At 47.4% G+C, this 23,619-nt stretch overlaps 8 protein-coding genes across 8 annotated transcripts; 6 read left to right on the forward strand and 2 right to left on the reverse strand.

Annotated features, from left to right (window-relative positions):
- The first annotated feature begins 53 nt into the window (after positions 1-53).
- F5147DRAFT_663346 (uncharacterized protein) lies at positions 54-2,531 on the forward strand. The gene is made up of 14 exons (XM_041434879.1): positions 54-587; positions 635-790; positions 838-926; positions 976-1,090; positions 1,148-1,247; positions 1,298-1,379; positions 1,426-1,487; positions 1,535-1,613; positions 1,668-1,724; positions 1,774-1,828; positions 1,882-1,896; positions 1,947-2,123; positions 2,173-2,238; positions 2,293-2,531. Exons 1-14 carry the CDS (start codon positions 146-148, stop codon positions 2,334-2,336), a joined length of 1,539 nt encoding a protein of 512 aa, XP_041300177.1. The 5' UTR covers positions 54-145; the 3' UTR covers positions 2,337-2,531.
- Positions 2,532-2,547: 16 nt separating this feature from the next.
- F5147DRAFT_663351 (10 TM acyl transferase domain found in Cas1p-domain-containing protein) lies at positions 2,548-5,698 on the forward strand. Its single transcript, XM_041434880.1, has 6 exons — positions 2,548-2,897; positions 2,951-3,034; positions 3,093-3,935; positions 3,982-4,242; positions 4,291-4,448; positions 4,512-5,698. Exons 1-6 carry the CDS (start codon positions 2,786-2,788, stop codon positions 5,610-5,612), a joined length of 2,559 nt encoding a protein of 852 aa, XP_041300178.1. The 5' UTR covers positions 2,548-2,785; the 3' UTR covers positions 5,613-5,698.
- Positions 5,699-6,318: 620 nt separating this feature from the next.
- Positions 6,319-7,890, forward strand: F5147DRAFT_9610 (uncharacterized protein). The gene is made up of 2 exons (XM_041444494.1): positions 6,319-6,779; positions 6,835-7,890. Exons 1-2 carry the CDS (start codon positions 6,359-6,361, stop codon positions 7,668-7,670), a joined length of 1,257 nt encoding a protein of 418 aa, XP_041300179.1. The 5' UTR covers positions 6,319-6,358; the 3' UTR covers positions 7,671-7,890.
- A 1,064-nt stretch (positions 7,891-8,954) lies between these two features.
- F5147DRAFT_601111 (uncharacterized protein) lies at positions 8,955-10,831 on the forward strand. The gene is made up of 2 exons (XM_041432231.1): positions 8,955-9,048; positions 9,103-10,831. The coding sequence occupies exon 2, from the start codon at positions 9,415-9,417 to the stop codon at positions 10,507-10,509; it is 1,095 nt and encodes a 364-aa protein (XP_041300180.1). The 5' UTR covers positions 8,955-9,048; positions 9,103-9,414; the 3' UTR covers positions 10,510-10,831.
- Positions 10,832-10,956: 125 nt separating this feature from the next.
- Positions 10,957-11,776, reverse strand: F5147DRAFT_766696 (uncharacterized protein; the record flags this gene model as incomplete). The annotated part of the gene is made up of 5 exons (XM_041440796.1): positions 10,957-11,082; positions 11,141-11,295; positions 11,352-11,447; positions 11,504-11,625; positions 11,679-11,776. The coding sequence occupies 5 exons, from the start codon at positions 11,774-11,776 to the stop codon at positions 10,957-10,959; spliced, it is 597 nt and encodes a 198-aa protein (XP_041300181.1).
- A 1,576-nt stretch (positions 11,777-13,352) lies between these two features.
- F5147DRAFT_9684 (uncharacterized protein) lies at positions 13,353-14,648 on the forward strand. Its single transcript, XM_041444496.1, has 4 exons — positions 13,353-13,505; positions 13,560-13,692; positions 13,740-14,205; positions 14,255-14,648. The coding sequence occupies exons 1-4, from the start codon at positions 13,368-13,370 to the stop codon at positions 14,340-14,342; spliced, it is 825 nt and encodes a 274-aa protein (XP_041300182.1). The 5' UTR covers positions 13,353-13,367; the 3' UTR covers positions 14,343-14,648.
- On the reverse strand, positions 14,412-19,473 carry F5147DRAFT_741712 (nucleoporin; the record flags this gene model as incomplete). The annotated part of the gene is made up of 21 exons (XM_041439494.1): positions 14,412-14,648; positions 14,704-14,846; positions 14,901-15,005; positions 15,062-15,182; positions 15,233-15,482; positions 15,536-15,675; positions 15,735-16,078; positions 16,125-16,210; positions 16,262-16,338; positions 16,392-16,466; positions 16,517-16,649; positions 16,701-16,810; positions 16,858-17,029; positions 17,081-17,186; positions 17,232-17,422; positions 17,470-17,609; positions 17,642-18,441; positions 18,493-18,908; positions 18,959-19,055; positions 19,102-19,212; positions 19,266-19,473. The coding sequence occupies 21 exons, from the start codon at positions 19,471-19,473 to the stop codon at positions 14,412-14,414; spliced, it is 4,062 nt and encodes a 1,353-aa protein (XP_041300183.1).
- A 463-nt stretch (positions 19,474-19,936) lies between these two features.
- Positions 19,937-22,425, forward strand: F5147DRAFT_663371 (ferric reductase NAD binding domain-containing protein). The gene is made up of 8 exons (XM_041434881.1): positions 19,937-20,280; positions 20,335-20,605; positions 20,658-21,148; positions 21,210-21,516; positions 21,564-21,728; positions 21,781-22,010; positions 22,069-22,161; positions 22,217-22,425. Exons 1-8 carry the CDS (start codon positions 20,170-20,172, stop codon positions 22,226-22,228), a joined length of 1,680 nt encoding a protein of 559 aa, XP_041300184.1. The 5' UTR covers positions 19,937-20,169; the 3' UTR covers positions 22,229-22,425.
- Positions 22,426-23,619: the final 1,194 nt, after the last annotated feature.

Raw genomic sequence — 23,619 nt, forward strand, 5'->3', positions numbered from 1 at the left:
GTGGTTGGGGCAGTGTGTGTAACGTGATACGGTTTGAAATTCTGTCTTGAAACCTATGGCTTGCAGCTTGGCAATCCACATATAATCTCTTTCCTGTACCACCACCTTCACTTGCCAGTAATTCTTTGCCGTGCTTCTGGAAATCATGGCACATTTTGATACAAACCATCCAGCTGGATCGAATTTCCATACAGATCCTTTTGGTGATAACTCGGACAGTCGAAACAAACCCTTTGACGGTTTAGATGGGATAATACAAGACGATACCACAACTCTCGCAACAACTACGAGCGGCATTCCTGCCCTGGACCCTTCATCATTCTTGCGTGGTGCTGGTCGAACCGAAGCACAATCTCTCATCTTCAACTATCGACGTACAAAGTCACCCTCCCTGCCAGCCATACCAAGCCGGCAACCTACACCGTCATTGTCCGAAAGAAATGGTCCAGTTTTCAGTGACTTGAGTGTCCCATATAAGGACGAGGACTCCTATTCAACACGTCCATCGTCTGTCGTTGGCAAGTCAGACGACCACCTGATGCATAATGCTGCAGATATGGGACGCTCAGATAGTTATCAAGACCTGGGTATGTCTTGCGACCTTGGTAGTGTAACAATGGCCTAAACTTTCTAGAATACGCAGAACCATTGGATGAGAACTCCAAGCTTGCTGCAGACAGCGCATCTCCGTTTCAGAAGGTTCTCGGGATGGACATGGGGAAGTACCCTATGGATCAGCGGATCGAGGACAAGAAGCGGGGTATCGGGCGGCAAAAGCATCCTTACGTTGGTGAGCATACAACTGTCATCCCATCAGCGAGATATTTATCCTCGTAGTATGGGCCTTAACAATTATCATGGTTGGCGTTTTCATCAATGAGTTGGTGGTGAACACCAGAGCACAGGGTACCCCAATATCCTTTAAGGTTTGCGAATAAACTGTGAGCACCATATTCGTCGCTGACCTCCACTCAGCCAGTTGTAAATCCCATGCTTGGGCCGTCGGAAAGTGCATTAATTAATTTGGGTGCTCGTTTCCCGCCATGCATGAAAGTTATTCAAGGACTCCCCTTAACTACTCCGATTGCTTGTAAGATAAACTTGTCTTACTTCCTGACGACTCTAACTGACCCGTCTTGACGACTAGGCCTCAATGATACCGCAAATCCGCCAGATCAGCTCTGTTCGATCGAGGACATATGTGGTTTCGGTGGCTTCCACGGCGGCGAGCCCGACCAGTGGTTCAGGTAAGCAAGCTGTGGTCGTAACAGTTCAGGGCCAACATTCAGGACTTCAGATTCATCACTGCCATTTTCCTGCATGCAGGATTCATCCATATCATCCTCAACATGCTCGCTCAGTTGACAATATCCGCTCAAGTTGGTAGTCTTTCTAGTCCAATTATTTGCTCTTATGCCCCTCCAGATAGAGCGTGAAATGGGCTCCGCTGGTTTCTTTATAACTTATTTCGCGGCCGGAATCTTTGGGTAAATCCTTCTTACTTCATTATTTTACACACCAACGTATGGCATAGTAACGTGTTGGGCGGTAATTTTTCACTGGTCGGCGCACCTTCAATAGGCGCCAGTGGTGCCATCTTCGGTACAGTCGCGGTAAGCTGTAAAACCTGTTTACACCTCTTACCTTTTGATCACCTCGCAACTTAGGTTACATGGGTGGATCTTTTCGCACATTGGAAATATCAATACCGACCTGGTAGAAAGGTGATGACAATCACATTCATGCTTATTTCTCTCTTATGTTTTTCCGTAGCTCGCCATCATGACAGTGGAACTGCTGTTCGGTATCGCTCTTGGGTATATACCTTGTACGTGCACACTTATCCTGTCTTGAATATCATCGATAACTTTTTCTCGATAGATGTGGATAACTTCGGCAAGTGACTGTTTGTCTCGTCCCTCAACTCAACTCATAGAAAATTTCAGCTCACCTGGGGGGCTTGTGTATGGGTCTTCTCGTTGGCACAACCCTGTACCCCGTGATCAGTCCAACGAAGCGCCATAAGCTCATTATGTGGGCTTTCCGGCTGGCAGCCATACCATTAGCAATCGTCCTCTTCGTTGTCCTGATTCGGAACTTCTATACTTCAGATCCTTATGCGGGTTTGTGTTTGTTGCGATCACGAAGACATGATGGCTGATAATTTCTTAGCGTGCTCGGGCTGCAGGTACCTGTCATGTATACCAACTGCATCTAACAATCACTGTCAAGGTACAGGTATGTACTTCCTCCTATAATTTATCGTCCGATTAATTGCTGACTGTTGTATAGGTTTTAGCACTAGTAATACCACCACTGGCGGGTCGAGTATTTAAATGTAAACCTTCCGATCTCATACTTGGACATTAACTTCGTGCACTGCATCATCACTTTATGTATATCAATGGCCAATGGACAGTAATACTACACTGATAATTTGACCCACTCCCCAGTGATGAATGCGAGCTGGATATTGCACGTTATATCATGTGCATGTGGACATTAATAACATAGATCATTTTGCGGTACAATAACGACGTCGGTGACGAGTAAGCCCAAAAAGGTACCTACACACAACACGTTTCAAACGACCATCGGGTTTGCTGTGTCGCTCTGCAGCTCATCGACACTAGTGATGATCACGAACTATTTAAAGTCTCGCCCGATGCTTACGTTGGGGTTAAAAACTTTGCCAGCATAATTAATTATCTCACTTCTGACTTCAAGCGCTCAAGCATAAAAACATTCCTGTACTGCCACGTCGCAGCAGACTCTCACCGCCATCATGTCCTCATCCAAAAGACTGTTCTCGCTGAACCCTTCATTTCACCACTATCTAGCGCTGTCTACCGGAGCACTCGCCGTATTGGCAGGGATACTACATTATATAATTTCTGGTTAGTGCATTTATCCCTCATACATTTTGGCCCTGCGTCTAACGGGGTCGCAGGCCGAGCAGATCCACTGCATTGCAATTCCTTGCTTACTAGAGGTACCTGGTTGGATGAGAACCACCAGAACTGGCAACCTGATGGTGTGTTGTCTGTTGCTCAGGCTTCCATTGTCGTGCTCACCCTTTAACCAATAATCAGGTTGTATGCTACACACATACCAATCGAAGGATACCACATCTTGCCTTGCTTCCAGACGCGTCGTTTTTATTGGTGACTCCGTAACACGCTCGCTATATTTCCATTTCATGCATATTGTCGATCCGAAGCTTCCTCCTACTCCTCCTGATGACGACCATAAGCATTCTAACTATTCGTTCACTTCAGATTCAGTAACAAGACTGGATTTTTTCTGGGATCCGTATTTGAATACATCAGGCACTCTTTCTCTCGTTCATGGTCATCTGCCTTTTCCTGGCATCGATGACCGCCCTGCTATACTTGTCCTAGGTTCGGGCTTGTGGTACCTGCGTTATGCCACTACCGGTGGTCTCCCTGCCTGGGAAGCGAATATGGAGAGTCTTTTGGAATCTGTCTCTGCAGCCCAGAGAAAGCCGGCAGATGAGGTGATAATCCTTCCCGTGGAGGACATTGTATCTTCAAAACTGTCTCCTGAACGTGCCGAAACCATGCACTCCTCAGATGTAGATGCGATGAACTCGGACCTCCACCATCGCATCAATCCTCCGTCACCTGCTATCTATTCCATATTCTCCAGCTCCCCCGTGGCTTTACCCGTTTCTTTACCACTTGTTTTCAATAAGATGCTTGACGACGCTAGCACACAAGATGGACTACATTTCTCGGACGACATCGTAAAAGCACATGCCAACATCCTCCTTAATTTGCGTTGCAATCACGTGTGGCCAAAGACGTCCCCTTTCGACAAGACATGTTGCCGCCCTTACCCGTTGCCGTCGTTCTTGCAGCTTGCTATCATAGTAGCTGTCGTAGTGTACGGACCAGTCATGTGGTATCTTGCGTGTGAGCCCGTTCTTTCTTGGGAAACACAAACCTGATAATTATTCAGACACTCGAAGTCCAACCAAAAATATCTCCTTCGCAGGCGAATATAGGCCAGCTGTTGTTTTCGGTTTATCCATTGGCCTGATCTTTATCGCTGATCGAACTGGCTTCTGGCTGAAAGAACAAAAACAATTCAACCCGTGGACATTTGGATTTCTCATGCTATGCTCTCTCGCGGCGGGGCTGACAACGGTGAAGCGTGCGGACAAAGATATGGGCTTCCTAAACCGTGATCAAACCGATGAGTGGAAGGGGTGGATGCAAGGTTCGTCACTACGACATTAATGTCTATATATTCTCACTCTCGTCCCAGTCGCAATCCTTATATATCATTACTTGGGAGCATCTAAGATTTCTGGAATCTACAATCCTATTCGAGTGCTGGTCGCAGCATATTTGTTCATGACTGGTTACGGTCACACAATCTTTTATATCAAGAAAGCCGACTTTGCCTTTCTGCGTATTGCTCAGGTAAGCGTCAGATCCGAGTATGCCTTGTAACAGTATCATTTAATAATGTCGAATTGGTTGTAGGTATTGGTTCGCCTAAATCTTCTAACGGTAGTCCTGGTATACACCATGGACGTCAATTACCTTTCGTACTATTTCTCGCCCCTCGTTTCGATGTGGTATCTCATCGTGTACGGGACAATGGCGATAGGCTCGCAATATAACGATCGCATGCCATTTCTCTTATCGAAGATTGCGATCTCCATGGGCATATTCACGTGGTTCATGACTGAGACGTGGATGCTAGATACCGTATTCGCGTTTCTGGAGCAGATATTCAGCATCCATTGGTCCGCCCGTGAATGGAGTTTCCGGGTAACTCTTGACCTGTGGATCGTGTATTTCGGGATGCTTCTGGCAATTGCTGTAATCAAGATCCAAGCATATCGACTCCCCGACCATCATCTTTGGCCCATGGCGGTGAAAGCGGCCGTTGCGATTTCTATCTTTATCTTGCTGTGGTTCTTCGCATTTGAACTCATGCAGGAAAGCAAGTTCACCTATAACCCATGGCATCGATATATATCATTCTTGCCCATCGTAGCATTCATCACTCTCAGGAACGCAAGTTCTTCCCTTCGTTCATGCAGCTCTCGGGCTTTCACTTTTATCGGCAGATGTTCTTTGGAGACATTCATTATCCAGTATCATCTATGGCTCGCAGGTGACACGAAGGGTGTTCTTGTCCTTCTCCCTGGAACACGCTGGCGTCCAATAAACTTCGTAATCTCCACGATCATATTCATATACATCTCCAATCATGTTTCCCATGCCACAGGAGAGCTTACAACGTGGATATGTGGAAACAAGGAAAGTTCACTTCCCACTTCAACTCGCAATGTCACCCGCCACACGGCCTCATCAGGTTCCAGCGCAGAATCTGTTCCCCTCGCTACTGACGTCCACACGAATAAGGATGGCGACAGTCATCCCGTAAAACCTGATTCACCCGTGCGACCCACAAGGCGGTGGGTGGATAGATTAGCTGATGGGACGTTGCCACAGCGTGAGCCAGGCTACAAGGTGTGGTACAAAGAGTCAGGTTGGATACCCGGAGTAAAAGCCAAGTTGGTGGTGTGGATCGGAGTGATGTGGCTGGCTAACTCATTGTGGGCATCGACATAGCATGGCACTACATACTTATCTGGACTCAACACTAACACTTTGTGGCTTATGTAGATATCTTTATATCATACATCGCAATTGAATCATCGATATTATTGCAGAAACGGCTCGCCGGTGGATACGATACAACAATATTTGGAGTTTGATCTATGTCTATGACAACTGATTGTATCAGCCGCATCCCAGAGGTGGAGCGTTAATGACCTGAAAAAAGGAATCAGCATCAAGTGATTGCATTGATGACATTGAAAAGTCAGTATTAGCATGGATGCTCATCAACACTTGTCCTTTAGACAAGGTCAGGGCTTGACTTCTATTTTGTTCGATCATTCGAGAAGGGAAAGGCATATGATACTCACAACTATCAACGTCGCCGTGGTGAACTACAAAAGATTGGTAAGCATAACGATGCGAATAAACTGAGCATCAAAAACAGCTCAGAAATTTGGGTATAAACGAAAAAATTCATTAGCTCTGTGAGCTTCGAAGTAGCGATTCGTTTGTGTCGTCACCGCGAAATAAGGCTCGACAAGTTGGTGCTTACCTCAATTGAAGCAACATTTCAAAGAGAAAGAAAGAGAAAGAAAGAGCAAGCCTGGAGCCATCCGAAAAAAACCAGGCATTTTAATATGAATGTCACGTGTAATTTGTTAAGGGCTGGTCAAGGTGATCGCCTGCATTCGCGTGGCTGCATTGTGGCCTGAAGGACTTTTGTAAGTGTCCACCATTCTTTCAACAACGAAACCATGGCAAATCTTGTCCATCCTCCGCTTGATTTCTTGCACAACCCAGCCACTCATCCGCCATCCTGCCTGGGCTTTGGTTTTGGCCTCTCAGTAAACTCCGGAGCTAGTTGGCAGTCTACAATGACTATGGGACATACGCAGCCTGCTGCTTTCCAGCAATTAGCCTCTAGCATGAACCTGCCTGCTTCTGCGCATCGCTCACAGAAAAGAAGACACGAATTTGACGATGAAACCGAAAGCTCCAGTCGACATGGCGCCCGGGACGTAGCTATGGACCGAAGTCCAACACCAGAACGCCCTAAGCGTGGGGCACCTAAGCGAGCAAAGATCACCTGTGCAAGTAACTCAAAAGATGACAAAGGCGAGAAAGAAAATAGTTCAGTGAGCTCAGATAACGATGTTGACGTTGGCGTTCTCCTTGGTATGTCGTTTTAGTCGCCTATCGTATCTTGGTAAATCTAACCTGCTTTAATTAGCGAGTTTGCCACCGCAATCACTACTTTCTCTGCTTAATTCCATGCTTAGTGCTCAGCCATCACTTAAATCTCTTATACTACCTCTGATACCCCGTCCGACGCTGGATACAGCTATACAAGCTCTGGAGCAATCAGCTCGAAAACTTCGGGAAGCATATCCTTATTCCAACCCTTCATCATTTGCGCTAGGATCATCATCATCAACGACTTCCTTTGGTTTTGGATCTGGGATCACAAACTATAGAACACCCGCCGGCGGCCTACCATCTGGCTTCACACGTTTCGGCCAGCAGAGCCCAGCAGGCCCACCTGATGGTGGCATGCGAGAATCATACATCCTATCACGTCTACGACCAGCTATACACGAGTTCGTGTCCGCCTCCATGTCATATGTGCCATATTTTTCCTATGCATCACCTTCATTGCCGTTGCACGTCGATTCCGGTGCTTCGTCACAGTCGCTCTCTGCAGCCCTTCAGCTGCAACACAAAGACAGGTCTCATCCATCAGAGACTTTTCTCTTCCTTTCGGCCCTCACGAACCATATCCTTTCTCAACCACCTCTAACACAATCATCTCTTGCTCCTCTGTTACTACCCCGGCTAATTCAGGAGTGGCGAGCCTGGATAGATCGGATAGATGAGGTCGTGAATCAACAAGGGGGGATGTTCGGAGTGGACACCGTTAGAAGTTGGGAAAAAGGCTTGGATGAGTTTGCCGAGGCGAAAGGTCCGGAAGGATGGCAGGACATGCGAAAGGTGCGAGATCAGTGGGTACGCAAAGTCGGCTGGCTGGTGGGAAGGAATGTTCTACACCTAATGGAGGAGGAACTTTGATAATGGAACTCATTTTTTACTGTTAATGATCCTGAGCGGAGCTCTCGTTGGATTATAGGATAGCTCATAAGTTTTTTTTTCTCGTGGCACTCATTAAGTGTGTATTTAGTCATGATCGATTCTTATGCTCGCAGTTTGTATGACTATATGGAAGGTGCACACCTGTTTTAAATTCGTCATATCATCGCCCGTCTTTAGGTGCATTAGCCTTCAGATCTCAGACGCCGCAGCCCGAGTGCCTGCAGTTCCGGCGATCCCAAAACACCTGAGTGTCTTATCATGCAGGGGCTGCGACCCCGGAGTTCAGAATCTAGATGCTTCGGGTCAGTCAGCTTCAGTGGCTAGGTGACTCCCAACAGCGTTTAGAACGTCGTTCTAACTAAGTCCTCGTGCCGATGTGCCCGGATCATCGTCAAACGTCAGTATTTTGCAAGTCTGCATGTCCAAAACGCCCAGTTCTAAAGTGATATCAAGAAGGGGGGTAGACCCTAGATTCAAAACATATTCAAAACACCTTTCAAACTCCGTGACTATGTCGGCTTACATGCTAGAATCTAGATATCATGGAGGTTTTCTAGATTGTGACGAGGTGCACTCCGACTTTTAAGCTTAAGGTTCGAATCAAAATCTAGCCTGGGCTGCGGAAAGTCACTTGGTAAATTTCAAAGACAGTAGAAAGACTATTTCTGAGTTCGAACGCACTGCATGGTGTGACGGATCGCCAACTCAAATAAATTTTCAGCGTCTTGGTGACACGCTGTGAACGTCGAAAATATGGCATCAATGTGTCGGGCTCGAGAAAACACCGTGACCGAGCTTGCTGCTGGCCTTCTAGTGCTAGCGCCTGTGCTAGATCGGCACATGCTGTTGCCCCAGTTTTCTCCCTCGATCGCTGCCGGAAAACGACTCTGGGGTGTCCCTTCAAGCGATAAGAAGCTTGACAAGGAAAGTTTTTTAGCAAGACCATGACACCCGGCGGTGCACGTTTGTGCCCTGCATCATCATTCTAGGAACCTTGTCTACGATAGAGTGGACCAACCCTGCTGTGAAAATAAGCTCAATGTAAGCTTTCAAGCATGCTTCTATGAAATGCACATGCGCGACGTAATCTGAAGTCAATTATGAATTATTAGTTCTGGAATAGTCCAACGAACGTTCCACTCACCAAAACGCCGGCCTGAAGTGTGGACGCGAAACTCAGAACGATCTTGGAGCGTAGTTGAGGCGCCGAAGTGACTTAACGCACATGACGGAGAGTGTTTGTCACTGTTTAGTTTAGAACCTTGTCAATCGAGCCTCCAGAATCGGACGAAATCAGAAATATTGTTCAAGGCAGAAGAAGACTGCAAGCGCCAGTCTCCCAAAGCTTGCCTTGCAAGTAAGTCGAAAAAAAAACGCGCAGAAGTCAGAAACGATATTGACCAGCGTGTAGTTGCGAGCTCATGCATGCTTCATCATGCATCCCGCCTGCTTAAATGTTCATATATTCCGCCAGACACCACGTCTTCATTTTCTGCAATTTTGCAGTCAGCTGCAGCTCGCGCTTGGACTCGACGTGTTAAATACCATGGATCTCTTCTTCCCGACAAGAAGCATGTTGGGATGTCTAGAAATTCACGTTCTGATGAATCGTTCGTGCGGCAACCTCAGACACCACGTCGAGGTCAATGTGTCATACCCATAGATCCCGACTCCATCTCTATAAGGGAGGCTTCGTGGAAGGATCCAGGTCGCAGCGGAATCAATGTATATCCCAAACCCTCCCTCCGAATCCGCTACTTTCGTCAGTGTCCATTCCCTCGCCGCTGCGCCGATACCTCACCTACCAACTCCCACCTCTTGTGAGACGTTCTATCAAAATCTCCTGGACATGCATAATTACTCGCACTCATCACTCACTACACTCGTCAATTACCATTTCTCAAACCCTCGGGACACGGGTCTCCTTCGTTCAACTCGTTCCTTCAATTTCTTGGTTTCTCTTGCTTTGAGACAAGCGGCTTTCGGCACTGCTGCCCGTCTTCTCGATGCCATGAAAGCCGAGTCGGTCCTACCAAATCTCGAAACGTGGAAATTAACTGTAAGGTGGTTGGTACGGACTGGCAGATGGGATGAGGCTATGAGACGTGTTCAACGTGTTATGAGAAGAGAGCGGTGGCCAGAAGAGTTAGGCTTACGATCCGGGCATCAGGATGGACTACCATTGCCTTTGTGGATGGAGTTTTTCGGCTCTTTGAAACGCGGTGCTCTACGACGGTGGGTTAAAATTCCGCAACGGCGAGGCGATGGATGGAAGTCTGCGAACTTCAGATGCGTGGTCTTGCAAACATCCACGGTCTCTGGTCCAGTGCAGGTTTCTCGCTATCGTTCTCTTATGAACATGTTTCCACTCGTTGCCTCGCCCGAATATTCTCAGCTGCCACCAAGGGCCGTCTTTTTCATCGCGGAGGCTATGATTCAGTTGGGAAACCACGTCAAGGCGCTCGAATCTACTTCATTATACTTCCAAACGCTCCCAAGGAGACTCAGCCGCAGACAGCAGCACGCAGTGCTGGATATCATTCACTTGCACATCAGGGCTGTAACCGAGAAATCAGGACTTGGTCGACATTTCGCCCAACGTCGTGTTATCTCCCATTTACTTTCAGCTCACCCTGGGATCCGACCATCGTCAAAAACACTTTTTTTAATCCTCGCAAGTCTCCGGTCTTGCAAACGATGCGGGACTCTCGCCATGAAGTGCCTCAAAACCTTTCGCACGCGATGGGGTCCGCGCACAGAATCCAGCGTTGTCAGGCGGCGGATCGCTAGTCTCTCCATCAAAGAAGGACGTCCTTGATATCGCCGCGGTTATGCTCGAATCTGAGCGAACACTTCGCTTGCAGAAGCAATCATGGCGAACGCAACGGGACATTACGGGAGGTGCATCCCCTCGGGCTTTTACCAGGTTACTTAGACGGCCAACTGGAAAGATTTTTCATGGAAGGGGAGCCGAGAATAGGAAATGGCAGGCGTTGAAGAGGAAGGTTTCAATGCTGAAGCAAAGAAGGGTCGAGGATTGTGCAGTGACGTACCGAGTAACTTAGCCAGTCGTTGTAAATTTACTTGGAACTCCGAGGCGAAGCCAATGCACCCCTACATAGAGTCATAAAGCCCATAACGAACTGGCATAAAACGAATTGGCATAAGACGAGTGTATAGTAGGATTAACAGCATCTAAATACGAAATAGTCCTGCGGAAGAATGTCATGTAGGTGTAACGAGTAGTAATCGGCATGGAAATTGTTCAGAGATAGCAACGCGAGAATGTGCTAGGAGGAAGGGATGAGGGCCAATTTCCGATGGCAATTGCCCCTTCCCATTCAGACGAAACAGTCCGATACAAGTCAAGTGCAGCACGTGCATTTTCGACCTACGGGAAACATATTACTCAGGGGTCGAGCAGGACTGTCATGACAGTAGGAACTCACTGGGTGAAGCTGGCCATCTTGACATCGACGGCACATCAAATGCCACATAAGAGTTTGAAGGCCGATCACCTGATTAGGGGACCGAAGAGCGTTTCGGAAAGGCTGATATAGAGCAACGTCCCGAGTAGCCACTGCGGGGTGAGGAATTCCTAGAACTGGGTAAGACGTCAATAAGTGACAACTGGGGTAATTGAACAAAAGCTATGCTTACCAGAGAGATCGTTCCACAGACTGTGGCCAATAAGTACCTTGCCCTTGATAAGGTCAGCAACGTGCTGTTGGACTTGGGCGAAAGTAGGGGTGTCGGCTGGTGTGATAGGTCGGGTGAATAGCAGAAAAATGACACTGGGTTCTTGAACTCACGAGAAAGAAGGTGAGAAGATTCTATACCGGTGGTTGCAGTTCGGTAGTCGCTGACTTGCATGGTAGGTGATACGTATGTATCAAGTGTGACTTGACCTTTGTAATCGACGATGGAGACGCGTCTGGAATGTCAGTGTTATAGATGAGGGGGTCATGAAGAATCCGCATGACGAACGCGAGCATTGCGGTTGTTCCACCAGGACCAACGCCAACATTCATGCAAGATAGAGCGAGTATTTTATCGCTGGATGGGACAGGGTACTTAGTAGCCATCTTAGTGAGATAGAGGACTGGGTCCTACCGTTATATCCTTCAAGACATAGCGATCGAGATCCATGTCGTAGACTACATCAATAAGGAATAGACCAGCTCGACACAAAGGTGCGTTCGAGCATGAGCCGTGGTTGATTGATGTAAAAGCCCGAAGGTGGGCACGTAACATTAATGTGCGTTAGGACTTGACCATTAAAATAATAACGATCTACGGCAGGAAGGAAGAGCTTAGCCTTGTGGAGATCTGGCAAGATTTATCCTGACTCGAAGTCAGGTGAAATTAATGCGAGGTACCTGGAAAAAACACATGATGGTCCTGGTGACGATACTTTCATGTACAAGCGTGATTACTTACGTCTGTAGAGCGAAAATTGACTGGGACCGAGTATGATATCGCGCATCGCTTAGTAGTTGGCCATTGACTGTAGTACGACTCGGCTGCTTGTTAGTGGTGGTGGCGAGTGACATGGATGAGAGCAAGGAGGAATTAGAGAACATCTGAAGTAGATCTGCAAGTATGTTTATGATTGAACGAGAGCAGTTGCTACTTACCAACTTAGAAGACTATCGGTTATCGCCGACGGAGAGTATTCGCTCACCAGAAATGCCGGTTATTCAATATTCAGTACTATGGAAGGTTTCCCCGATTTCAGCACTAGTGTGGACCTAATGTATCAGAAGAATTTTCTTCAAGAGGTGGGGCGTCAAATCAGGTCCCTTCGCCTAATTTGTGCAACCGGGGATTTACATAAATTAGTAGCGGTATCATCGGAAATTTATCGTGGAGGGGGACATTCAGCTCGTAGCAACGATGGGGGGATTCGATATCAAGAAAAAAAGAACGCATCAGCCATCGCCCAACAAAGTGATATTTACTTGATAGCGCGCAATAAGCGCGACAATGGCCTGAGAGCGTTATGTGAACTTTGAAGCAATGAAACCCTCGCCTTTGAAACGCGGTGATCCCTTAACCCCTGATGCAGTCGAACAACGTCCTGGATCGCGCGACTGAGCTCTGTATTAAATACGTCAACTCGAGGAACCTAGTCACCGAGTAACATTACCTTCCACTGCCACCGTTTAGACGTAAAGAAACACGATGAAAATTAAATTCAAGCACCGAAGCGAACTGACTTGACACGGATTACAACCTTGATGTCGAACTAGAGTTGTGATAGAGTTGTCCCATCAGATTATGTGGAGATACACTATCCTCCGACTTTTCACGCCAGAAGACAGGTTGATCGACAGAAGAGTAGCGTTGCACCCACAAGTTGCTATTCAAACTCCGTCACGGCGCTCATCGGCAGGAGCTAGCTCACTCATTTCTGCTTCAATTCTCATTCAACCCAGACAGTGATATCTATGTCAGTTAAAGTAGCTAGAAATACGTGAAAGGACCGCTCTGGCTTAGCTTCATAGCGCTCAGTTAGGAAAATCTATGCTCTATTCGGCAATTTCCACATACGAGCCAAATTATGGTGCCGAATGCCAGGCCGAAGTCCCCTCGTACGAATGTCCATATTTGTCACAATATTTGCACGAAACTGATCATAATCATTCCTCGACGCCGACAGTGCAACATGTGTGCATGAACATGGCCAACATGGCAGAGCCACAGAACAAACCAGCGCCCGAGCAGGAGAAACAATGCCGTATCTGCTTCGATGGCGAAGACGACACATTGGGAAGACTTATTCGACCTTGTCTGTGTAAGGGTTCCATTAGCGTCAGTCAGCTCCCTCCAATGCATTCGAACATCGATACACTGACATCTATTTAGTATGTCCATATAACCTGCCTGAAAAAGTGGAGGAACTCGTCTTTCAGCAACAACTCTTTCTATCGCTGTCCACAGTGCCATTACCGATATCACTTTGCTCGAACCAAAGCAATTGGGTTGGCGACCAACCCGAGTGAGTGAAACCTTCCACATAGTGAGATGATACTGACGTCCTTCCAGTCGTAGTTGGCATGATATCTTCCTTTTTGTTCACCTTACTTGTCATGTGTTCGTCCTATGTTACAACGTATTTCATGAGTTCCTTCGACGATTATTCGTCCTACGGATCATCATACTACTTCTTCATTTCGCCGATTGACGTTGGCCACGATCTCATCCGTGCAGCATTGCGAATACTTCGAGACCAGGACGCATTTCCTCTAGAGGACAATGTTCCAAGACTGACGAGGACTGATCCTGCCCCGTTCCCATCCTCACCATCATTCTTGAAGCGGTTTGTGCGCAGGTTCGTGATCGGCCTCCCTATGATAGGTGCCGGATCTATAGTTCATATGCTGCTGTCGCTGCCCCTTCTGGGGCCAGTCCATTGGATAGCTCGTTTCAGGGGTAATAGAAGCAGGAGGGGTAACTCAACAGACATAGCTGCGATGATCATCTTGGGTTTACTAGTTATTGGGATTGCGAGGCAGGTGTCTCTTACGCACATTGTATGTTTGCCTGATCATTGCATCCAGGGCGTTATACGAGGCGTACAAATTGACACGAAAGATCAGCGAACGTTTACTTCTGTTTGCGGAGGATGTCATTCTGGAAGTCAATTGATTTACCCGACATAGGTGTTATGAAAGTAGTAGGATTTTATGATGAGTAATAGATAAGGCTTCCCATGTGCTACCAGTTTCTTCTTAGCTGACGTTTGATTCCTTCATAAATTGCCTTTGTCTCCGCCTGATTGGTACCTAGTTCCGTCAGGTACTGCCCAACAGCAAGATCTATTCTGCCAACAGGGAATTCTCCTCGGGGAACTGAGGATTGAGGGCGTTTTGCCTCCTCGAGCCAGTCATTTAAAAGAATTGCAATGTCAGCAGATACGACTTGCACGCCACTTTGCGTGTTGAAAGGCGGTATCTGTGTTGCCGAAATTAGATTCACTCGTGCAAAGTTCTCAGATGAGACCCATTACCTGTGATTCATACATCTCATGGAGTACATCCCACACATCCCCGTAAGGAACGCCACACTGAACAAGCACCCGAGGACTCCAACCGTTTGGTAGTTGTGTTCTGTTTTTGAGAGCGAACTTGACCAACAACGATGCAATGTACTCTGAAATTATGTTATGAGCTGAGAAGACCCAGAATAAGTGCAGTCTTGACTCACTCAAGGGGAAGGCACTCTCGGAGGGGTAAAATCGTTTCCCTAGTGGAACAACACATGCGATGATGTGGTCAGCATTGGTTTGTGCATCCGCACCCTTCTCGATTGCTTAACGAGACGCGAGTAAGACAGGCGCCAACTTTTCGTAAACTGATCTTACGTACCATCATCAAATATCCTATCCCATATAGGACGGACAACGTGTTCATCGTGATGATCAGAGACATGCAAGATCAAGAGCTTCATGACCGGTAGATCGAATGGTTCCGCATAAACTTGATACAGCTGAACGCACATAAAGAAAACAACGACTGAGACATTTCATTGGGACATACCTCCGACATGGTTAACAAGGTCTTGCTGAGATACTTTATTTTCTCTCCAGCTTCCCCAGGATCATTCATGTGAGGTAAGAGGGCATTGTATACCTCGAGCTGTACTTGAGCAACGTCCAGTTTTTCCTCGAGGTTGGTAAGGAAAGAAATAGCAGTCTCATGCCTGCCACCGATGGTCACGGGATGAGACTTCGCATTGGCAACGGCCAGTGTCAGGTACTCGAGGCGTTTGTCCAACAGCAAGTCAGTACTGTATGTCTGATGAGGTGTCGATTGAATAGAATAGATAGACACAACACTCACTCAGACTCTGCTAGGACAGCAAGTATCTCTGCGGCGCGCAACGGTTGACCGTCTTTCACATAGAATTGCCACAAAAGCTGATACTTGGGCACCGTGATCGGTTCCCGCTTCAGGTGGGCTTCCAGGAATGGAGGCCGCATCTACAATCATTCCAGACTTATCAGCGAAGTCAAGATTGTTGAGCACGATAACAACGTACCGCCAAAAGCTCGTCAGCAAGACCACGGTTAATTAACCACTCATATAACGTAGAGTGAAACATCTCGTCCTCGCTGGAAAATGCAAGGTCATAGGCATGGCTGCGAATAGCTTCGGGGTCGTCAATTGCGTTTGACGCTGAGCCTTTTACAGAATGACTCTGTGTCTGTGAGGCTTGTTCCTCAAAGACGCTCAGAGAATGCAGGACAAGGTCGTAACACTTGAGTCGTCTGTCGCAATACTCCTTTCGGGTGTCATTTGGCGGACATGCCGCATACCAGTACTCGAGGCCCAGATTATCAGAGTCTAGTGCCTGGGCGCAACTCAATGGAAGTTCCACAGCTCCTGAGCGGGTGTAAATATAGTGACCACTAGACCAAAACGTACTAACCTTTGGCATAACCGAGCTGCTGATATTCACCACAGACTTCGCGAATTTTGTCAAAGTCTAGCATCCGCGCACCTTTGGTAAACAGTCTGGTGCAATACAGTGAGAATCATGAGCCCTATCTGGTATCTTCAATTTACCTCAGAGATTCGCCGAGCCAGTTATGACGTTCGGAGGGATTCCGTGACTCCATGGCCTTACGAACGCTTTCACGAGCCTGATTCACTGTAAGACGGATCACTAAAACAGGAAACAACTACTACGACTAACCTTGTACAACATGACATCGTCTGTGCTGCAAAACGAGCCACAGCGTTGCTGTAGTACCTCACTGATTGTATCCACCTGTACAGAGCTTGTTATCCCAGTACAGCAGGTTTACAACAGATACGCACGCTAATCTGTTGACCGATCTGTTGGTCAATTACGACGTTAACCAATGCACGTGCAGCCGTGACACCATTTTGTGAAGTAATAAGGTCTTCAAATGTCATGGAAGTGATCAACTTTTGCGTATCAGGATCGCACCTGGCAATCAGCTTGAGATTAGGAAATTCCCTGCCCATCAGAAATGCTTACTGGGCTGTCAGCTCCCCCAGCCTGTAATCGTTCAACAGAAGTATGAAAGATATTGCTTCGATTGTCCTGGATAATAGCGCTTGGAGCTGGGAAACAGAATTTTGCTCAGCCTAAGGAAAGATTAAGCGAGAGCATCACGATGTGGAAGACGAATAACCTTCCAAGCTTCTTGCTCATTGCCAGATGACGCCCGCGATACTGAATGCTCTCCAGGAGCAGAGTGGAATAGGTGAGGGTTTTTATCCAGAAACTCCTTCAGTGCGAAGAGGTTTTTCTGTACAGTTACCAAAAGGTTATCCTCGAAGTTCGACTGTTGCAAACCAGGGGGGCTGTGCGATTTCAGTATGAGAAGAATCGACTACGAAGGTTTTGGACCTTACCCTGGCTTTGTTAACTTGTCTTTCCACAGCGGCCGTACTAGACGTGCGAAGTATATAGCAAAGCCCTCCCTTCGACCACTGAAGATGGCACTACCAGAACTGTCGCCTGAAAGGTGTGAGTTCGAGTCTGATTAGAGAATGCACTACTTACTTGTACCGTAAGTCACTCGTTCTGTCCAAATTGGTCGCTCGCCAAAATCATAAAACGCTTGCTTAGCAACGTTAGCAATATCGGGACTAATCGTGCAGAGTGTGCCACTTGTCGATGGCTCTCCAGCATCCAGGAAAGTATTCCCGCTTGCAAGACCGAGTAACATGGCACATGTCTGATCTCTTCCAAAACTATATAAAAGTGAGTTTTTGAGCGATGTATTTACAAATAAACCTACCTGTCTCTGAACTCAATTATTGGCTGCACCACTCCCTCGGTCTGGACTTCTTCTATGACCGCTTTGAGATAGTCCAAAGCTCGCCTTTTGATCAAAAATGTGAGACCGACATTCGTGAGGATCATAAATTGTCGTGAAGGCTCAGAAATTGTGTTGCGAGTTCATTTGTGACCGGAGGTGAAGGAGCAACTGACGCAAGGGTCGATTCTCGAGGAACCGTCGCCATTGACCATGTCCGACCAGGGATGGCCAGCAAGGTAGCATATTCAGTTAAAGGAGGTCGTTGATTTGCTCCAGTCCCATATGATGAGGGACCATATATTGGTTGCTGGGATGGTTGTAGTTGCGATGGCGGATTCAGTTGCCCGAGCGAGCCAATTCGAGTAAGATCAGGTGCGGTGCAAAGCAAAAAGTCTGTCCCATCTGTATCACCAGGCTGAGCTGAGACCATGAGTCCGTCCAAATAACACGAGTGTTCAAGTCCTGACACGATGAAGGGACGGGATGGAGGTTGTGGAGGAGAGTTTCGGGTGGAGCTGTTGTAAGCAGGACGATGGGGACTAGATTGCTCGTCTGGATGCAATAGATTTGGGGGTGGAAGTCGCACATGAATGAGTTGTAGAGGTCGCACACCACCCGCAGCACTTGGGGTTGGTCCATATGAAAAACCATATGCCGAGGTTGATGGAGAGAAGTACAAGCGTACGCCGTTCATGGTGATGGCTATCAATTGAACCCCTGTCCGCGATTCACCCAGGTCTAGGACATGTAGAGCCACGATCTGGAAGTTTGAAGGGGTAAGAGCGGGAGAACCAGGTGCCTTCTCTTGCGCAGACTTGTAAAGGTTCGACATAGTTTGCACATGGTGCACAGCCTTCTCGCTGCTGGCCTGGTAGATAGATATCGAATTCCTGGCAGACAGGGTATAGAAGCAATTGCGTTTTGGATCCGAGATCACAGCAACAATACGGTCTAGGTGCAAGGGTCATTCATCGCAAATCAAGCGCAAAACAAATTACAGACCTTCCGACTTTGGTGAGGTGAATCTCGGGAACAGACTCTGTACACTTCCAACAGAGTGGTTGACTATATGCACCCGTTTCGAAAACCAAGATTCGCTCTGTTGATAGTGCAGTTCGTACAAACAGCCATCTTGAGAACCACACATAAAGATACGCCCGTCGGACATCCCCACAACAGAGGTCATTTCGATGTCAGTCGAAACTGTCATGTCTGTTGCATACATCCTGATTTCTTTGCGGGAGCGATTATTGGTACCAATGACGGTGGACATGGACAACCCGATTAAAAGAACGGATACAGGAGTGCAAATGACCATGACGGATGTGATTTCATCGACGAAGACGCCGACTTTTGGTTTTACGACAGCGACATGCGTGATGACGTCCGGTTGGTCGACAAAGGAGCTTATGTCTTGGCTTTGGAAGGGTTGTATCAGTTTGAAAAGAGGCATGAAAGGGATACATACCCCTCAATATAATCCCAAAGAAATAGTTTATGATCAATTGATATCCATACACGCTCAATTTCGGGTATTAGACCCATGTGTGAAGTAACGTTGGTAGCTATGAAGCTTTAGGCCAGCATCAGAGCCGAATGTATTAGACTTACTGTTATAATACTGAAACAATGCTTCAGGAATGCCTACAAGCCTCCTCTTCTGAAATGGTGCCCGGTAGTCGTCGGGAAAGACACTATAGAGTGCTGACGACTGCCCACCAGCTGGCAAGGGAAATTAGAGATGATATGAATATGCCAGAGAGTTTCCAACTTACGGGTCGTAAGCATGTCACCGATATCTGGTATTATCTGGGCATCCTTCATGAACTGGTCGTGCAATACGCGACTTGCGCTTTGGAGACCTGGAAGGTCAAGGGCAGAGGTCGGCCTTTGTTGGTTTTGGTTCTGACGAAATACTGATGAGGGTGTGCCTATACTTGGCTGCTGTCGATACGACGTAGAGAAGGGGGCTAGTGTAGCCATTACAGTGGTGTTCTGTGCAATGAGCAGTTCAACAAGTCGCGTCAAGGAAACAAATCTTACAAACCACGTGCCATTTTGCCTTATATGGCTCTGGCCATCGTTTCACTTCAAGTTCTTGTCAGAATTTTCATTGATCTTGCCTACTGGAGTCTGGAATAATGGGCAGTCTGACGATCAAGTGATTGATTTTGCGAGCTTAAGGTGATAGGTAGGCGCCTAGGCAGTCAGGCGGTGATATTGCAAACACCGCCGAACACCGAATTTCGACAGACCTCTCCACCCGGTGCTTTGCCTGTTTTGAGAATACGTGACTATGAACGGAATTTCATATATAAGCACGGTCCTGGGTCTAAATCTAGGACGGTATAGGGACGATCACTGTCACAGCGATGCAGTGAATTTCAGCCTCAATGGACAATGTTCAATAATTATAATTAGAGCTGCTACGCGCTGAATTGGCACAGCTGGATATAGTTGCCGTAACCACGTCGGATACCGGAAAGATTCTAGATAGCGACAGCCTTCCCGGGGTACAGCTTGTACTATGTATAATTCTACTATCCCGGCATCACCTTGTCATTGTCCTGTCCGGTACCCTTTATAAATCCCTTCTTAGATCTAGCGCCTTGTTTTTTCTCGTCTTTCTTTCCTACATTTTGGGCAGGCCCCACTCTTCTACTTCCGCAACATCATACCATGGGTGAATCTTGGTTTCAGAGCGAGTTCCTCAACCCGAGGAGGCTTGTTTTCAATGTCATATTTTACGGTATCCAATCGAGCCTTTTCGCTCTGGGTTGGTATCTACAAGTAAGCCTCATTCACCGCACCAGATTCGACAATTACTCACTACGTGTCTAACAGGCCACTGACACTAAATTGGCTGCTCTCAATGCTCTGAAATGGTCTGTCTGGACGTCGCGTGGTGCTGGTCTCACTCTTGCGTTCAATGCGGGACTGCTCCTGGTCCCCATGCTGCGCAATATCATTCGTGTCGTTCGTCCCAAGCTCGCGTGGCTCTTCCCTGCCGACGAGAACATCTGGTTCCATAGACAGGTCGCATACTCGATGGCATTTTGGGCAATGGTACATACCACAGCCCATTATGTCAACTTTTTCAACGTCGAACGCACTCGTGAGTGCTGCAGTGAATTTTGGATTGACACTCGTTATTAAATTTCTTTCAGAGGTTCGTCCGGAGTATGCATTGCAGATTCACTATACACAGGCTGGTGGTATAACTGGACATTTCATGCTCCTCATCATGGTCCTCATGTATACCACTGCACACCACAAGATCCGCAACCAATGTTTCGAAGCTTTTTGGTACACTCATCACCTCGCCTTCTTCTTCTTCATCGGCCTTTACAGCCATGCCACTGGGTGCTTTGTCCGCGACTCTGCAAATCCGGACTACACTTATACTTTCCCCTTCTACTCTACGGAGCACTGTCTTGGCTACGAAAGCTGGAGGTTCACCATTTGGCCTGGTATTATCTACTTCGGCGAAAGGATGTACAGGGAGTATCGTGCTCGAAGGGCAACAACGCTGTCCAAAGTTCTTGTACATCCTAGTGGAGCCATGGAACTGCGGATCATCAAACCCAGTTTCAAGTATACAGCAGGCCAGTGGCTCTTTATTCAAGTCCCAGAAGTTTCCCAATGGCAATGGCATCCTGTGCGTAACAAGTAGATCGCCGCTCGGCTTTCGTATTTTCTGACCGCCGTAAAAAATATAGTTCACTATCACTTCTGCTCCTGAAGACCCCTATGTGTCCGTTCACATTCGTCAAGTTGGTGATTGGACTCACTCCCTAGGAGAGCGACTTGGCTGCGGTCCATCTGTGGTTGCTGCGATGACAAAAGCCGCCATGAAGGGCATTGACAAAGACGAAACCGAGTACGGCGGCACTCGTGGCGAATTTGTCGAGCTCGAACCCAATGTTTCCCGCTCACTTCCTCGCGTTAGAATCGACGGGCCTTATGGCGCTCCTGCTGAAGATGTGTTCGACAACGAGGTTGCTGTGCTAATTGGCGCTGGTATAGGTAAGAAACGACGTAGGGCCTAATGCTTGTTAATCACATTTATATAGGTGTCACTCCCTTCGCGTCAATTCTCAAACATATCTGGTACCGTCAAAAGAAAGGTGATCTTGGTTCCCTCCGAAGGGTCGAATTTTTCTGGGTTTGTCGTGATGCGCCCTCGTTTGGCTGGTTCCAGAGCCTATTGCAAGATGTTGAGGAAGCTCAAGTTGACCGTGAGTTATTTTGATTGACCTAGGAAATATCTAGCTCACACACGATATCAAGCAAATTTCCTACACATCAATATCTACCTCACTCAAAAGATCGATGAAGACATGCTCTGGAACATTGCTGTGAACGATGCTGGTGCCGATTATGATCCTCTCACGTTGCTTCGTACTCGCACCATGTTTGGTCGCCCCGACTGGAAGAGCATCTACCGCAGGATCAGGGAAGCAATTGAGATCGGTCAGTATCTCCCTGGTAGCAGTGCACAATTGAAGACCAAAGTTGGTGTAAGTCTGAAGAATTCAGTCTTCTTCCTGATAACGATTCTCATGGTTGCTCTCGCAGACCTACTTCTGTGGTCCGGGTGTACTCGCGAAATCTATCAAGGCAGCAACTCTCATGCACAGTAGCAATAATGTCGAATTCACATTTGCCAAGGTCTGTTTTTTAATTATTCGTTGTTCATTCCAATGTTGAACATGTGCATTCACAGGAACACTTCTAGATTTTTGCTTTGGCCGTAATCAAGTTCGTGGAGGAGTCTCGTGTAGTCAATTTGTAACGATGCTATATCTATAATGTGTTTGGGATATATATGTTAGATGTATTGTCACGGTGTACTGAAACGTATGTTTTATCGGGTAGTTACTGGTTGAACTGTATCGTGAAGTCACATCTGAACATGGCACCATGTGCTCAACGTCAGTAACAATCAGTTCCAAGTTATTTTTGCAAGCGTGCTCGGGAGTTGGCCTGAGTTGGCTGGGGGACATCGGATATTATGCGGGCTGAAAGTAGAAAGAATGTTCGAGATGGTGCAGTAAAAGGAATAGATCCATCAGATCCCACCGCTCAGGAAGCCAATGAAAAGCGATAGATTTGCGAGATGCTGAAATGTGATGGACCCTGCCTCGTTGGATAGCCATGCGGTGCTGTGAATGGCGAGGGGAGGCGTTGATTGACGGCATCACTAGCGCTGACAGTTTTGCTAGGTATGGCCGCTTGAGTGAGGACCCAAAGCCATTGTCACTGTCCATGATAAGATCTACACTCGAAAGTTGCCTGAACATGATAGATGAGGAAGGACACTTGTCTCTCGACCGTTGGTAGCAGTGGAGCCAGGACCCTTTTGATTTCGTTTGTTGTGGCACTATCACCGCAGCTATCATGATCGGTACGGCTTATCGGTGAACGTTTGAGCTGGCGACAGATTGCCAATTGCAACATGGTTTCGATAGCAGAATACCTCTGATACCCGGAGCTTCTTGATGACAGCCTGGGTTCCGAACTTGCGGAGCATTTAGCATCATTGCGGTTCTCCTGCCGATGGATGCGGATGAACGTACTGTGAGTGTACACACAGTTTGGGAATGTGGAGAGCTATAAGCGCGTGCCAAAAATAATTGATGGCTAAAGGTCCCGCAGTCTAGTTACGATTTGTTATCCGCTTATTATTCGCTGAGGTGCGCCGACGATGGTTTCTGCCGCCATGAGCGGAATCCAAACTCTGAGATGTCCACAATTCATCAAATACAGGGCAGCGGTAAATCAGTCCACAGCAGTTCTCCTGGTTCGGAAATGGAACGGGTAGCATTGACATTGACAGGGCGCTCAGCCCCCAGCGCACGTTCCAAGAATTTGAAGCTTGAGAAAATGCTCATGGGTAGGGATGGAATTAGGACAGGCGCTGCTGAAAGGCGCCTCCCATGAATTCCCGACGTCCAACTTTTTTCTGCGGGTGCACACAGAACATGTTTCCAGTCGCTAAGGTGTGATAACATCATCGCAATCATTAACATTGATGGTGGACATGGTCGCATCCTGAATGGTCGTATGCACAGCGTGCGCAGGAAAGTGATAAACAATTGGGTAAGTTGTGGCATATAGGCTATGCAT

Source organism: Suillus discolor (assembly GCF_016758755.1).
Source record: "Suillus discolor strain FC423 chromosome Unknown F5147scaffold_1, whole genome shotgun sequence".
NCBI lineage: Eukaryota > Fungi > Basidiomycota > Agaricomycetes > Boletales > Suillaceae > Suillus > Suillus discolor.

What these genes read in the sequence shown, in the direction of transcription:
- F5147DRAFT_663346 (XM_041434879.1), top strand. Translation starts at nt 146, where the DNA reads ATGGCACATTTTGATACAAACCATCCAGCTGGATCGAATTTCCATACA. An exon ending in CCATCTTCGGTACAGTCGCG is followed by an intron (nt 1,614 to 1,667) that starts GTAAGCTGTAAA and finishes CTCGCAACTTAG; the next exon opens with GTTACATGGGTGGATCTTTT. An exon ending in TACTTCAGATCCTTATGCGG is followed by an intron (nt 2,124 to 2,172) that starts GTTTGTGTTTGT and finishes ATAATTTCTTAG; the next exon opens with CGTGCTCGGGCTGCAGGTAC.
- F5147DRAFT_663351 (XM_041434880.1), top strand. Translation starts at nt 2,786, where the DNA reads ATGTCCTCATCCAAAAGACTGTTCTCGCTGAACCCTTCATTTCACCAC. An exon ending in AGTCATGTGGTATCTTGCGT is followed by an intron (nt 3,936 to 3,981) that starts GTGAGCCCGTTC and finishes ATAATTATTCAG; the next exon opens with ACACTCGAAGTCCAACCAAA. An exon ending in GTGGAAGGGGTGGATGCAAG is followed by an intron (nt 4,243 to 4,290) that starts GTTCGTCACTAC and finishes CTCTCGTCCCAG; the next exon opens with TCGCAATCCTTATATATCAT.
- F5147DRAFT_9610 (XM_041444494.1), top strand. Translation starts at nt 6,359, where the DNA reads ATGGCAAATCTTGTCCATCCTCCGCTTGATTTCTTGCACAACCCAGCC. An exon ending in TGACGTTGGCGTTCTCCTTG is followed by an intron (nt 6,780 to 6,834) that starts GTATGTCGTTTT and finishes TGCTTTAATTAG; the next exon opens with CGAGTTTGCCACCGCAATCA.
- F5147DRAFT_601111 (XM_041432231.1), top strand. Translation starts at nt 9,415, where the DNA reads ATGTATATCCCAAACCCTCCCTCCGAATCCGCTACTTTCGTCAGTGTC.
- F5147DRAFT_9684 (XM_041444496.1), top strand. Translation starts at nt 13,368, where the DNA reads ATGAACATGGCCAACATGGCAGAGCCACAGAACAAACCAGCGCCCGAG. An exon ending in TGTGTAAGGGTTCCATTAGC is followed by an intron (nt 13,506 to 13,559) that starts GTCAGTCAGCTC and finishes ACATCTATTTAG; the next exon opens with TATGTCCATATAACCTGCCT. An exon ending in TGGGTTGGCGACCAACCCGA is followed by an intron (nt 13,693 to 13,739) that starts GTGAGTGAAACC and finishes ACGTCCTTCCAG; the next exon opens with TCGTAGTTGGCATGATATCT.
- F5147DRAFT_663371 (XM_041434881.1), top strand. Translation starts at nt 20,170, where the DNA reads ATGGGTGAATCTTGGTTTCAGAGCGAGTTCCTCAACCCGAGGAGGCTT. An exon ending in TTTCAACGTCGAACGCACTC is followed by an intron (nt 20,606 to 20,657) that starts GTGAGTGCTGCA and finishes AATTTCTTTCAG; the next exon opens with AGGTTCGTCCGGAGTATGCA. An exon ending in CCCAATGGCAATGGCATCCT is followed by an intron (nt 21,149 to 21,209) that starts GTGCGTAACAAG and finishes TAAAAAATATAG; the next exon opens with TTCACTATCACTTCTGCTCC.